The 13,800-nt window shown below is 57.6% G+C and overlaps 1 protein-coding gene across 9 annotated transcripts in view; it reads right to left on the bottom strand.

Annotated features, from left to right (window-relative positions):
• Positions 1-13,800, bottom strand: part of MACF1 (microtubule actin crosslinking factor 1) — a 141,001-nt gene that overhangs the window by 87,422 nt on the left and 39,779 nt on the right. For 8 of the 9 annotated variants that reach the window (XM_039381241.1, XM_027740221.2, XM_027740220.2 and 5 more), the window contains exons 6-21: positions 13,357-13,449; positions 7,146-7,312; positions 6,326-6,438; positions 6,126-6,232; positions 5,568-5,687; positions 5,367-5,462; positions 4,987-5,114; positions 4,802-4,895; positions 3,939-4,093; positions 3,537-3,813; positions 2,996-3,124; positions 2,649-2,726; positions 2,344-2,505; positions 1,628-1,732; positions 939-1,034; positions 584-709 (exon numbers count right to left, since the gene is read on the bottom strand). In XM_039381241.1, coding sequence (XP_039237175.1) covers positions 584-709; positions 939-1,034; positions 1,628-1,732; positions 2,344-2,505; positions 2,649-2,726; positions 2,996-3,124; positions 3,537-3,813; positions 3,939-4,093; positions 4,802-4,895; positions 4,987-5,114; positions 5,367-5,462; positions 5,568-5,687; positions 6,126-6,232; positions 6,326-6,438; positions 7,146-7,312; positions 13,357-13,449 — 2,046 coding nt within the window. Of the gene's footprint in view, positions 1-583; positions 710-938; positions 1,035-1,627; positions 1,733-2,343; positions 2,506-2,648; positions 2,727-2,995; positions 3,125-3,536; positions 3,814-3,938; positions 4,094-4,801; positions 4,896-4,986; positions 5,115-5,366; positions 5,463-5,567; positions 5,688-6,125; positions 6,233-6,325; positions 6,439-7,145; positions 7,313-9,984; positions 10,960-13,356; positions 13,450-13,800 lie in introns of those variants that run through there. The other variant, XM_039381237.1, reaches the window with a different exon arrangement.

Here is a 13,800-nt window from a genome sequence, read left to right on the forward strand (position 1 = left end):
CTGGCCTCTGCTCTCTGCTGTGCCACAGCTAAGCCAGGCCACGTGTTCAGAGATCAACCCCTGGCACAGCCAGGCTGCCCTGGCTCTCCCCCATCCACGGCGATGGATTAACGTGGGATTTGGGCTGGATAAAGAGCAGGCATTTCTCCACATCCCACTAGCTCAAAAGCAGAACCAGGAGCATCCTGCAGGCTTTGTCAGCAGAACTCAACCACGGTGGCACGACGGGCACGGATGGGGCAGAACCAGCTCACAGGTCAGGCCGTGAGCTTGCACAGGCAGCACAGGGAACCTGCTCTGCACCCTGAGGACACCGAGAGGTTGGATGGTGCCTCTACATGACAGTGACCAAAATCCAGCCACCACACAGCTGGGGTCACTCACAGCTGCACCCCACAGCCACGTACAAACATATTTTGCAGCCCCAAGGAAAAGCAGAATGTTGACTGAGGTGGAAAACAAACCACGTTACATCAAACCGTGGGAATAAAGAGCCCGGTTTTCCCTGAGAAGCAAGAGGTGCCCCAAGCAGTGCTGCTGGACCAGGAGTCATCCCAGGGCAGTAGGATGCTGGAGAACCCACCATGGAGTCCTGCAGCAGGTCCTCCAGCCGCGTCAGGCTCGTGTTATGGTCGCAAGAATACTTCCTTCTGATGGAGTCCTGCAGGTTCCGCAGGTACGTCTCCGACTCCCGGGCGTCGCTGAAGAACTGCAAAGGCAAAAGGGTCACAGAAACCTGCACTACAGGGAAGCTGATCCTTTTTTTTTCCCATCCAGCAAGACATCCCTAGAGAGCAGCTAAGAGATATTCGGGAGAAACCCTGAGCACCCCAAATCCTCCTTCCCTCTCCTCCAAAGAGAACAGCAGCACAGGAAGCTCATGCAGCGGGATTCAGCGGATGGTGACCAAGGGAATTTGGGCTGCCCCTCCCAAATACCTGAAAATAGGCAGCGTTCTCCTTCACGTGCTGCTCCACGCACAGGCAGAGCTGCTTAATCCACTGCCACTGAGTCTGCACGGCAGCGCTGTACGCCTGGGAAACACACGGAAAACGGCGATGGATAAGGAGCATTGACAGCCAGGAGGGTCACGGGAAGGACACGGCAGGAGGGACATAAATGAGCAAGAAGAGTTTGGACACAAGGCAGGAAAAGCAGGAGATGGCAGACCCTGGACCATCAACATCTCTGTGTCCCACACACCCACGGGTACACGATTCCAGGGGCCGCGGGATGCGCAGGTTTGCTTTCTCCCAACCCAGAGAGAAACCCCAGGGAGAAACGGGTCCCTGCAGCCCTTTGCTTCACCACCACAGCACCCCTGGAAGCCTGAATGACTCTAGGGCAGCCAAGGCCATGCCCTGTATCACCTCGCTGCAGGGAAGGCTCATGCTCTGTGTAAGCGTATTTGTGTCTTAATTTGAGGAGGAGATTATTTGGGAATGGCCTCTAGCTCCTCACTGCACTTCCCAAAATAAAACATCTCTCACTGCGCTGATGTTCTGCCACCACGAAACACTTTATCAGGCACTGTGGGGTGGGACAGCAAGCCTCCCAGTCCCAGATGAGAAGATTTGCTGCCAGCTGGTTCTCAGGAATCTCCTAACTCCTCCAGGTGCCCACTCACCTCTACAGTTTGCTTGGCTGGGTGGTTCTCCAGGGACAGCAGCTCGGCCGTGTCCTGGAGGGAGCGGAAGATGTCCTGCTTCTCTTCCAGCTCTGCCATCAGCTCCTGCATGAAGGACACAAGCAAAGTCCAAATCTTACGTGTGCGGATCAACTTCACTCAGACCATGTATCCAACTAACACAGCATGGAAGAGCTGCAGGGAATACCAGTGTATCCCAGGGAATCCAGCACAGCTTATGGGAGCATCACAGCCCATTCCCATCGGGATGCCTCCTGTGTGCCAAACACACAGGGCAGATGTAACACAGATACTGGAAACCTGCCCGGGGACCTCTTCAGCTCCAGACAGTGTGACTGGGGAAAGATGGGAATTTATTTATACTGCTTTTAAAGAGGAATCAATTTTCCTCTTCAGTTCAGACTTTACTTCCCCTCCACTAGTTAAACGCGCCTTCAGTTCCAAACAGTGCTAAAAATACATCTTTTGATGCCTTTTTGATTGAAATTCAATTGAACACAGGCTTTTTTTTGCACTTTCTGCTCTGGGGAGAACTTTCATCAGCTCCACTCAGGAGCTACAAGCTCAGTGACTTGGGAGGGAGCATCCAGCCTCTGGGGGATTCAGGTCTGTTGGGAGCTGAAGGTCCCACAGGGGATCAAAAGCAGCAGCAGCACAACCAGGAGAGCACCCGCCCATCCCACCATCCCACTCACCGAGAAGTAGTTCTTCTTGGCTGCAATGTTGGGGTTGTTGTCACTCCAGTCATAGGCCAGTTCCTCCTCCTCCTTCTCATTCAGCCAGATCAGCTCGGCCGTGGCCCGAGACACAAACCCGTGCAAGCTCTGGAGGTGCCTCAGCCGGAAGCTCGAGGTTTCCTGGACACAAGGAAGGATGATTCCTCTCCCCTGCTCTGAAGGCAATGGGTGTCTTCCCCCCTCCCCAGCCCTGGAACAGGGATGCTCAGGAGCAGGACAGCAGGGATGGACCCCAGATGGGGTAGTTCTAGAAGCCCACTCACCATCAGCTTGCAGTACTGCGTCTCCAGCTTGCCAAGCGTCTCCGTGTAGCTCGCGCGGAAATTCGGAGACATTTTACCCTGAAGGACAAAAAATGCTCCTGTTGCCCGACACAGGATGGCATGACTTGAAACCCCATCCCCACATCTTTCTTCCCAGCTCTGTGTGAGGAAGAGGAGGTGGAGAGGATGGCTCAGGGCAGCAGCCTCTTGCACTGCGTCAGTTCAGAAGCTCTACCCTTAAAAAACACCTCTGTCCCAGGCACCTTCACCCACCAGAGCTGACCCCAATGCCCTCACCCCCCTGTACACGTCGTGCCATGCACTGTGTCACCCAGCCCCTGCCATACCTCATACATCCTGGCCTCCTTTACGCTGGAGCCCAGGTCCTCCACGCTGGTGTGGATGTGCCGCTGGGTCTCCAGCTGGGATTCCACACTTGGAAGGTCAGTCCCCCACTCTGCCCGCTCCAGTCTCATCTGAAACAGGCCAAGAGGCTCAAGTCAGCATTCCTCATCTGCAGGAGCTCATCCCAAAAGGACATGAGGGCAAGGAAACCTCCCAGGTCACTTCAGAAGGAACAAACACCAGCCAGTCCTGGTAGAAGATCCTAAGCCAGTGCTCCAACACTGAATGATTTCTGGGACAGCCTACACAAGACCACCTGACTGCATCAGTACAGGTTTGCTTCCAGCTTTGAAAGGCTCCCCGGTACCCACTGACCAGCAGGATCACAAGAGAGAAAACCCACTTCAAGATGAAAGAGCTCTCCAGAAACACTGAACCACCAAAGCAATCAGCCATAGATAAAGGCAGGAAAAAAGTCCAGAGCAGCTTCTTGCCTTCCCACATCAGCCTGAGCAGAGGCAGGAGATTTGGCCCAGCACTCACCTGCATCTCCTCCACCCAGGCCAGCAGCTCGTACACGAACCGGAGGCTGCCTTCATCTTCAGACGAGGAGATGGCCACCAGCTCTGTCCTGGTCATGGGCTTCCTGAACCAGGAGGCCGAGGAGGTGTGGAGCCCCTTCGTCAGGGACTCGCCCTTCAAGTGTGTCGTGCTCAGCGTGGACGTGGGCACCAGCTCCAGGGTGGAGAAGTGGCCTTTCCTGTACAGGTTGGTGCATTCCAACCTCAGAGTCACCAGCTCGTCTTGCAGCCGCATGATCCTGGGGGAGCAGGCAAGGAATGGGTTAGGAGACAGACACACCCTCCCTCCCTCCCCAGAACAGAGCAGAGGGGCCCCGTGCAGGCCTTGACTACGTTTCTCCATCTTGGACGCAGTCCCTCTCACCTGAACACCAGCTCCTCCAGCTGGTAGTAGTTCTCATCCCGAAGGATCTGCACATCCACCTGGAGCTGGCGGATGAGCCCCTCGCACTCCTGCAGGTACACGACCACGTCGGACTCGTACTGCACCGGCTGGCCTGACTCCAGGTGAGCAGCATCCTGCACCAGGAGAGAGGACACTGAGGGCTGGGTCCCCTCAGCTCAGGAGAGGCAGGAAGAACACGACAGAAGCCCAGCATCAGCTTTGAGACTGAAAAAACCTTTTGATCCGCAGGCTTAACTTGAGCTGAATGTGAATTCATCCCTCACACCCCACCCAGGACATCCCCCTTAGAAAAACTGCTGCAGATGAACTGAAAGTTTCTAGGGATAGATGGGATCACTGTTTTTAGTTCCCAACCCTTTCAACCAACATCTCTTTCTCCCAGAACAAAAAAGTCCTCTTCAGAAACCTCCTCCCTACCCAGGGTCTGCCACCGAGTCCTTCCTGCCAGTCCTTTAGGCAAATAAAACACATTTTGGGGGTTTTAGGCCTCATTATGCAACAAGCTTTCCCAGAAGTGATGTTCTCCTCCACACCAGCACCTCTGCAGATGTCCAGCCTCAGCAGTTCCATCCTCAGAAGGCAAGACCATCCCCTGGCCACCCCGCCCCCAAGATCCTCCACAACAACCACAGTTCACCAGGTATCCACCACCCCCACTTTAGCCCCTCTGGGATAGGCTCAAGGGCAGAAGAGAAAGGAACATTGTCTAGGGGAATCCACCACTCCAGGCAGAAGAGAGAGGAAGAGATGGGTACAAAAGAAGAGTAGGAAAACAAAGAAGTAAATAAAATTAGGAGGGGGAAACACCACCCCCCACTCACAGCCTGTAGTGTGTTCTTCGCCAGAGTGAGTTTTTCTTCACAGCTCAGAGCACCATTCTGGATTTTGTTAGCGATTTGTAGCAGCAATTCCAGCCTGGAATGACAGAGGGAGATGAGAGAGAGGCTTGGGGTGTCCCTCTGGCCAGGGGAGCAGGAGACATCCCTTCCACAGCCACAGCACCAACCTCTCCACTGCCGGCCGCAGCAGCTTCTCGCGCTCCAGCATCTCGATGATGAGCTTGCCCCACTCCTCCTCCACATCATTGGGGTGGTAGCCCTGGGGCAACTTGATGCGTCCAAATTCAATCCATACCTGGGGAAAACATCAACAGATTGGCACTGCCCACCTCCTCCTTGAGCTGGTTAGGGATTTCAGCAAGGAAAGGGGCTTATAAGGCACCAGCTCTGCCTCTGCTCCCACTGTTTGCTGCTTGCTACATCATTCACCCTGAGGGTTATTCCCACTTCTCCATTCCAAAACAAACCTGAACTGAGCACACTTCAGTCTTGCTAAAAGCACAACACTCCCACCTACAAGCCTCCAGGTAGCCATGATGATCCTTACCTCTAATAGTTTGTAGAGCTCCTCTATCCTTCCTTTTTCCTGCTCTTTTGCTGGGATTTCAGTTTCTTTGAAGTGTATGTACTGGTTATAAAGTGCCTGGGATGAGAAAGGCTCATCAGGAACCACCCTGGGGAACGCCACCACCCCTCCCTTGGCACTGAGCACACAGGACACTGAGGATGGACCTTGTCCAGGACCTACCTTTAGCTCTACAGGGTTCTGGGGGAAGGATTTGTCTGACATGAGTATCGTGTGCTGCTTGATCCATGAGATGAGGGACTCCACACGGGTCTGGTATTCCAGCCACCTCGAATCCACCTCCTGTGGGGTGAGAGTGTCTTTGCAGAGCACTGCTGGTGGGCGAGTCTCCATGGGGAAAAGGGAGAGCCCGGCAGAGCACAGAAGGAACTGAAGTGCCACGGTCAAGCTAGTGGGTGGATCATCTGTGATGCCATCCCAGGTACAAGGAGGAGGAGGAGGAGGAGGATCTTCCTTGCAAGCTGCTCACTGGAAGCCAGCTCAGCTTTCCCATGAGCCCAAAACCCATGGAAGGACCCGCAGAGCTTGGAGAACATCACAGCCCTACAGGCACACCAGCAGGTCACAGGGCACACACGCTAATGGGGAAGCTCCTTCCTCTCCCCAGGCCTCTTCCACCCATCAGCCATCTGCTACACAGGGAACCTCCAAACCTTTCCCACACCAACCAGCTGCCTCCCAGATTGCTTTCCCAGCCTCCCAAACCACAGCAACACTTACAATAGCGCTGATCCCTTCTCCTCCCTCAGGGACTTTGGGAAAGGCATCGTAGATTGAAGACACATAAGTTATCACAGATTTCTCATCCGGAGAGGGGACATCCACATCTGACAAGAGGGAAGCAGAAAAGGCAGTGAGGAACAGGAGTGGGTGGAAAGGTCAGCATTTCCCTGCACCAGCCACATCCCCCAGGCTCCCACCTTCAGCGTCCAGCAGCCGGGTGACCCCCAGGCGCTCGGCGATCTCGAAGGCCTGCTCCAGGTTCTCCCGGTTGCTCTGGATCTGCACCCTCTCCATGTCCACCAGATCTGGCCTGCAAGACACGCACCAGAGTCACAACACTGGCAGACAGCACGAGGTGCTCAGGGCAGAGCATCCTGGACGGGCATCACTGCCGTGGGTGGCTCCGAGGGTTTGTCCCAGGCTGGTGGCTCTCTGAGGGGACCTGGGCTGCAGCACCTCCCCAGCTCATTCCCTTTGGGAAGGGGGAGGTTCAGGCTGTGAAGGAAAACCTCTTGGTCCTGTTGACCAAGCAGCCAGGGCAGAAACCAGCCCTGCTGGCCCAGCTCTGACTCACTGCCCACACTGAGCAAGGCAGAAGGTGTGAAGGGCTCTGCTGTCCCTAAAGGAAAGCTCTCAGGAAAACTCTGAGATCCTTGGATAAAAGCACGGATGGAAGTGCTGCTATTCATGGAAAACGAAAGGGCAGCACCAACATGTAACCACTGCAGCACTCAAGAGTTTAAAAGCTTTTCTTTTTTTGCCTCTCTCCCCAACCTCATCAAGGCATTTTTTTTTCTTGCAAACTGATGTATTTGTTGCTCATTCCAAGCATCCACCCCCCCAGCTACCTGGCAGAAGAGATAATTCCAGGTAAAATGACATTGCTCCCTGCAAGTCTCACCAACATCCTCAAGTTCTCCAGACCATCACTGACTGCTGTGGTGGGCAGGGACCCCCAGGAGATCCTCATCCCTCCTCCCACCCACGCGACGCTCCCCACTGCTCCTTCCTGCCTACCTGTATCTGTGGATGAGCGCGTTGAACATCTTCCCATCGCTCCAGCACGAGGAGAAGTTGGTGCACTTCACCCCAATGTAACCTGCTGTCACCTTTTGTGTCCACAGAAGCAGCTTCTCCTTGGCTGACATATCCCCCAGCTCCCCGCTGATGTAGATGTCGGAGATCTGTAAGGAAATGGCACAGCCGTGGGATGATGCAGGAGCAGGAAAGGCTCCACCAGGCACATCCAGTTTCTGTGAACTTGCCCCAGACCTAGCAGGTGCCAGGAAGGGCAGGAGTAAACTCCTGGTCACAGTGGGGTAGAAGGGTGGCAAATTTGGGAATGGACCACCAGACCTGCAGGAGGGTGCTGGGGGTGTGGCGTGGTTTGGGCAGGCTGGAGATCCAGGCAGGGGAGGGAAGCAAAGCCAGACATTTGCCAACCCCATTTCACAGCGGCACGAGGTGTTGCTTGGCTGTGCAGCCCAACCCAGTCAGGACAGGAGCTGCCACCACCAGACCCCAGGTTCCTACTACCACTGGAGCCACTCCTCTGCACCATCCCCATCCCCACCAGCCAGGGTTTGGGACACACCTCACTGGGAATGTAACGTTTTGGAGAAAGGAGGCCCCAGGCGGTCCCTTCCTGTCCCAAACACGCTGTGCCAACTGCAATGCTCTTGTACATCTGCTCCTCCTGCCCAGCACCCACCACAAGGAGCCCCAGCACCCTCGGACACCTGGGGCTCCCATCCAACAGCACCCATGGTGAGCAGCAAGGGAGCACCCAAGGAGGGACCACCAACACCACCCCTTGCCAGGGCTGCAGGTGTGGCAAAGGATCCTCCACCTGGAGCTCCAGGGCACACCTGGATCATCCTGTTGTAAAAAATACCAACTTAAGAAGCACTCGGAGACGACGTCTCTCCCCGACCTCCAGCTATGGAGCAGGGCCACCAACTCCATCCTCCCCCTCTGCCTTGCTGTGCCTGGAGAGGCAGGTGCCAGGGGGTGCTGGTGGCAGGGGTGCCATGACCCACTTCCCCAACAAAAGAGACCGACAGTCACGGACCCCTCAGACAGACGCACAGGACTGGCTGCGAATCCCAGACCGGCACGTGACACCACGCACGTGTCTCCACATGCCAGCATATTTCTGATTGGCACGGCTCCCTCCTCGCCCTCCCCCTCCTCCAGCTCCCCAATTAGTACAATTACCTCCCCTTAATTAAGGGGCAGACAAAGGGGAGGATGTGAGCCGCTCAGATTTTTCCGGGGTGCCTGTGGAAAGGCAAAGGCAGGCTGGCTGCTCCCTGGATTCCTCCTCCCGGCACTGCAGGGAGAAGGTGTGCCAGGACCCGGCCCCACCCGCCGCCCTGAAAACACCCAGTTGCTTGATTCCTCCTCAAAATACACCCAGTTGGGTGCTGGCATTGCACAGGTCCCAGCGGTCAGACATCCCTTTGCAGGCAGGAGACAGGGACCCGCAGGATTATCCGTCTCTCCCGCCGGTGGGGCGGATGCTGCCGGTGTAATTGGTATGCTGCAGCTCACCTCCCTCTCCCGAGCCTGATACGCTCATCACACATAGAACTGCTCTTTGTCAGCTGCTGCCATACCGCTGGCACTGCCTTTAACTCCTCCAGCCCCAGGGCTGGGTTTCCTTAGGGATGTCGGGAGCTGGCACCTGGCAGCAGAGCCAGGATGGATCGGGCGATGAGCTGGGTGAGCAGCAGGATGCAGGATGGGACCCTTCACGTCTGCAGGGAGCAGGAAGAGACCCACAAACCTCCATCTGCTCAGCACCCTCTTCTTAATTACCTGACAGCTCTTAATTAAGAGGAGAATGAACCCTTCTGTGAACCCACCCATGGGCTGTGCCCCACCCAGGCATTGCTGCCCATCGGGGAGCACCTCACAGCACCCAGTTCTGACAAATCCTTTATTTTTAACCACTGACACAGCACTGGGGTTCTCCAACCACTGGGCCTTTTCCCTGAGAGCATCCTTGCAGGAGACCCTCCTAGAGACGCGCCTACAGAGGTGCAGGATGCGGCACCAGCTCCACCCTCCTTTCTTCACATCTCTGTGACAGGACAAAGATTTAGGGAGGCACCAGCGAGAAAAGAGAGTGGAAACTCGCAGGACCTGGGGCCAAAGCCTTCCAACATCAGCCTCATGCATCAAGCAACTGGTGGCAGGATGCTGAAGGCCAAATTGTGCCTGTGACACTGGTCCCAACCCAGCAAAGGTATCGGGGACCACAGCCCCTTGAATCTTGTCCTGGGGTGTGCAAAGCTTGGACAAAACCCAAGGGCACCATCACCTGCCCTGGCACCCCCAAGGAGTGACCTCCAAATAGCAACAAGCTACAAAACACAGTATCATCCCCTCCTCTTCCTCTTGGAGACCCCTTGGAGTAGGCAGAGCCCCCATGTCTCCACATTCACCCACTGCCACCCGCCTGGGAGCTGAGCACAGGCAGCAGGAAGGGGACACCACAAACTCACACCTGACCCAGCAGCCGTGAGTGACCCAGCACGTGTGTCACTGGTGACAGCAATGGCACCGAGACCCTGTGTGACCACCAGCCGCACCCAGCAGCTCCTGTGACGGGCGCTCTCAGTCTGCCCGTGCCAGGAGCAGAAGACAGGACAGGGATACTTTCCCAGAGGAGATGCTGGAGGAGAAAAGGCTTCGGGAGCTTTCTGCACCAGCGTCCTCCCGCCCGTGCTCAGCACGAGGTTGCCCCTTGCTGGGATGACCATCCCCGGGGGCCAACAGGATCTGGGGTCCACTGAACCAGGTCCCCCCGCCCCACTCCAAAAAGGGGGTGAGGGCACACGCAGGCACTGACCATTGCTCCGGCTGTCCCCGAGCTCCCCCTCCAATCCCAGCCCTCCGCAGCGAGCCTGTGGCCACCATCAGAGGGTGACACCGTGGTCCCACCAGCTCCCGTGGCCTTGGCTGGCCGGTGTGCCGGGTCGCTGCCGTACCCCGAGGAGCTCCGGGCCGCGCTGAAGGAGGACGGGCTGCGGGAAGCTGGCAGTCCGTGCCCATCTCCCTCCCCGGACCGAGACGATGGCAACCCTGAGGTTCTCCCCACGCTGGGGTTTTCCAGCTGGTCCACCATGGGGGACGGCGTAGACAGCTCCGAAACGGTGCCCGGCTCTGCTGCGGAGGAGCAGGTCCATGCGGCGCTGGAGCTGGGATCATCACTGCCTCCTTTCCCCCAGGCATCCAGGGCACTGCCAGCCCCCGGCTCCTGGCTTTTCGCTGGCTCCTCGCCGGCGCTGGCCGGGGACAGGAGCCCCCCGGCGTGGCCATCGGTCCCCCCGCGCAGGGGCAGCAGCACAGCCCGGCAGCTCCCGGTGCCGCTCCTCTGCAGCTCGACCAGCCGGCTCACCGCCTTCTCGCAGTCCTTCTCGGCCGGGTTCTCCAGCAGGCGGGCGATGACGGTGGTGCCTTCCTCCCGGGAAGCTCCCGCCACACCCGGCCGCTGCGGCTCCAGCACCAGGCGAGCTTTCTGCACCTCCCCCTGGAAGCGCTCCTTCACCTGCACGATGATCCCGGGCTGCAGCGCCGACGGGTCGGGGTCCCCGCCGCGGGGCTCCTCTCCTCCCCCCTGCCGGGGGGCTGCCTTCGATTTCGGCGCCTCCTCGTCCTCAGCCACCTCCAGCGCCCGGGGCTCCTCCTGCGGGGCTGCCTCCGGCATCGCTCTCCTCTTCCCTCTCCGCCTCCGTTTGAAGCGGACCCTTTTTTTGGGAGACAGCGGTGCCTTTCCCACGGCTTTTTCCTTCTGCTCTTTAACGCAGCCCAGCGAATTCCCCATCTCCTCCTCCTCCTCCTCCCGCTCGGTGCCGGCAGTAACGCAGCTAAGCGAGTCGCCGGCTCCCGAATAAATCCCAAACCGGGCTTCATCGGATCAAGCGCGCGGCGTTCCACGGACTGCCCCTCGCCGCCTGTCCCTCCCGCCAGCCCTGCCGCCACCGCCGCCGCTCCAGACAGCCATCTTACAGCCTGGGCGCTGCGAGGAGACAAATTCAAAGCATCTCACTGCAGTTCAGAAATCACTTGACCTAAAAGCAGGGGGAGCGGGGATTGGCTGCGGCGTCCTTCTCTCCAAATATGAGGTAATTGGAGCACGGCCCTCGCCAACACAAACAGGGAGCAGGAATCAGGCAGCGGAGCGAGGAGGGGAGTGGGAGAGGGTGGGGAAAGGAGGGGATAAAACACAAAACCCGAGGAAGGTTGGCAAAGGTAGGATAAAGGAAGGGGTGGGAGAGAAATGGGGGAAAAAAAAAAAAGCAGGGAGGAGTCAGAGTGACTCTGCATGCTCGCCAACCGGCTCCGCAGGGGTGTTTCTCTCCAGTTCAGGAGGTTTGCTCCTTAATACTTAATTCCAAGAGCCCCAGAAGACCAGCTCACGTGCCCACACTCCTACCAGGCTCACCCAGTTTGGGGCACAGATGGGCAGCCCAAGGTGCCCTGGGGACACAGCATTGCTTCAGGGAGCTGCAGTTGGAGGGTCCCAACAGGAACAGCAGTGTGATGTTCCCAATCCCACTCCAGCACCAGTCCTGCCTCTCTCCTGCAGCTTCAGCCCCAAACGCTGCCCAAAAGGACAGGAGTTTGAGGAGCATGGAGCATCCCAACTCTGCTCACCAGGTCAGAGCAGGGTAACCAAAGTGGGGCAGCATCCAAACTGGGGGTGTCACAAAAACCGGGGAACAGGAGGCATAAAGATGGGGGGAGTGAGCTCAGCCCCAGCAAGCAGGGAAAAAACACTCAACGAGGAAACACTCAACGAGGAGCAACCCTAGAGATGACTAAGGGAAACCAGTGACCGCAAGAGCTCCCAGGGCACAGGGAAGCCCCCAGGGCAATGGGGGGGGCACCCCCCCTCATCTTCACCACTCCAGCTCCCTGCAGAGCTGGTGATGCCCAGGCTCTGCACCAGCACCATCCCACCACAAACCTCTCCCGGGTTCTCCCAGCCGCCTGCCCCCAGGCAGCAGCACTGGGACAAGGGAGATTAAGAGGCTCACAATGGAGCTACAACCCCAGAAAAAATCCCGTTAGCGCAGGCGGGGACAGGACGCGCAGGCTCGGCAGCACCGGCCCCACTCTGTGTCACCCACCCTGTGCCCCACGGCAGAGGGGCAACATCCCCTCCCAGAGAGGCATGGAGGGCATGCAGGACCTCCTGATGTGCCCTCTGTGGTCTCCTGCAGCAGAGGATGCATCAGGGCAGGGTGACCGCAAGGACAGCGGGGACAAGATGCCACAACCAGGGCCCCACTGGAGATGACGGTGACTCATCAGCATCCAGAGCCTGCTCGACCCCGCTTTCCAGGGCCAGAGCTCGGGAAGAGCGCCTTGTCAGCAGCCTCACACCCAGCTTATCCCCCAAGCTCCTCCCAAAGGCCTCTTCCCGAGGCACTGCCCATCCTCCAAAAAAATATAATCTTCCTCTTAAGTGTCAAAGCCAGCACTAGTCCTGTCTGGAAGATGCCAGCAGGGAAACAGCAGGAAGCTGGGACACGGCAGTTCCCACGGGCTCAGGCCCACAGTGGAGATGACTCCACAGCTAATGCCACATGGCCACAAGCTGCTGACAGCAGCACCACTCAGCAAGCCCCACATGCCAACACACTGGTGGCACTGGGGGCCACACATCATCCCCCTGAGGGCATCAAAGCTACAACCAGAAAATTTGAGGTTATTAAAAACCCAAAACCCTCTTTTCCAAGAGCATCCCTAGCACACAATTGCTGGAGACGGTCCCAGGTCAGGGAGCTTCTCTCCTCTCTGCCCTGAACCACTGTCACACAGCTGACACATTCCATCCCAATGACAAGTCCTGTGGCTGCACCGACCACCCAAAGGGCCGGGAACGACTCAGGACAACAGCCCCATGGCCCCTTCCGAATTTGCTCTTCTCCAGAGCCTCCAGCTGAGCAAACAGCTACTGCCAACAACCCCGGTGCCAACCGGGAGGCCGCCGCACACAGCCCATCATTAATGCTTTCATTATGCAGACGATGAGCAGAGGGTGTTGCTATTCTCCCACACGGTCTCCATGACACTGCAGTGTGTGTCGATCCTCCGGACCCATCCGCGCGCCGGCACCGCCACGGAACACGCAGGAACACGGATGTTGGCACCCCGGAGGGACAACCCCACCGCCCGCCCCGCAGCCTCCAGCAAGAAACTTCCACGGCCCTACCTGGAAGTGGAGGATGATCGTCCATATGAGCCCCAGGGTGAGCTTGGGGTTGCCGTCCGTGATGTCATCGTTGCGAATATTCACCAGTTTCACCTGAAGAAGACACGAGAGGGTCAGGGCTGCCTGTCAGCCCCACCCTGAGAGCAGGGGGACGTGTCCCCCACCGCGCTGTCCCACCCCAAGCACTCCTTGGGGAGTGGGCACACAACACCCCAGCGCTTCCCCAGGAGGCAGCAAGGCCACCTCATCTGCTGGCTTGGGAAGGATTTTTCCATGTTTCCAGCACTCTCCATCCAGAAGTGCTTTCCCAGCACTTAATGGCTTTACTTCAGCTCATGGAACAGCGTCCCCGGAGCCCCGAGCACTGGTGCATAATTGAACAGCTCCAGCCCACAGAGCACGGGTAAAAGGGGATGACCAAGCTTTAAATCCATCCCGGGCTCA

This window comes from Pipra filicauda, unplaced genomic scaffold, assembly GCF_003945595.2.
Source record: "Pipra filicauda isolate LSUMZ 115617 unplaced genomic scaffold, ASM394559v2 scaffold219_size1829416_pilon, whole genome shotgun sequence".
Lineage (NCBI taxonomy): Eukaryota > Metazoa > Chordata > Aves > Passeriformes > Pipridae > Pipra > Pipra filicauda.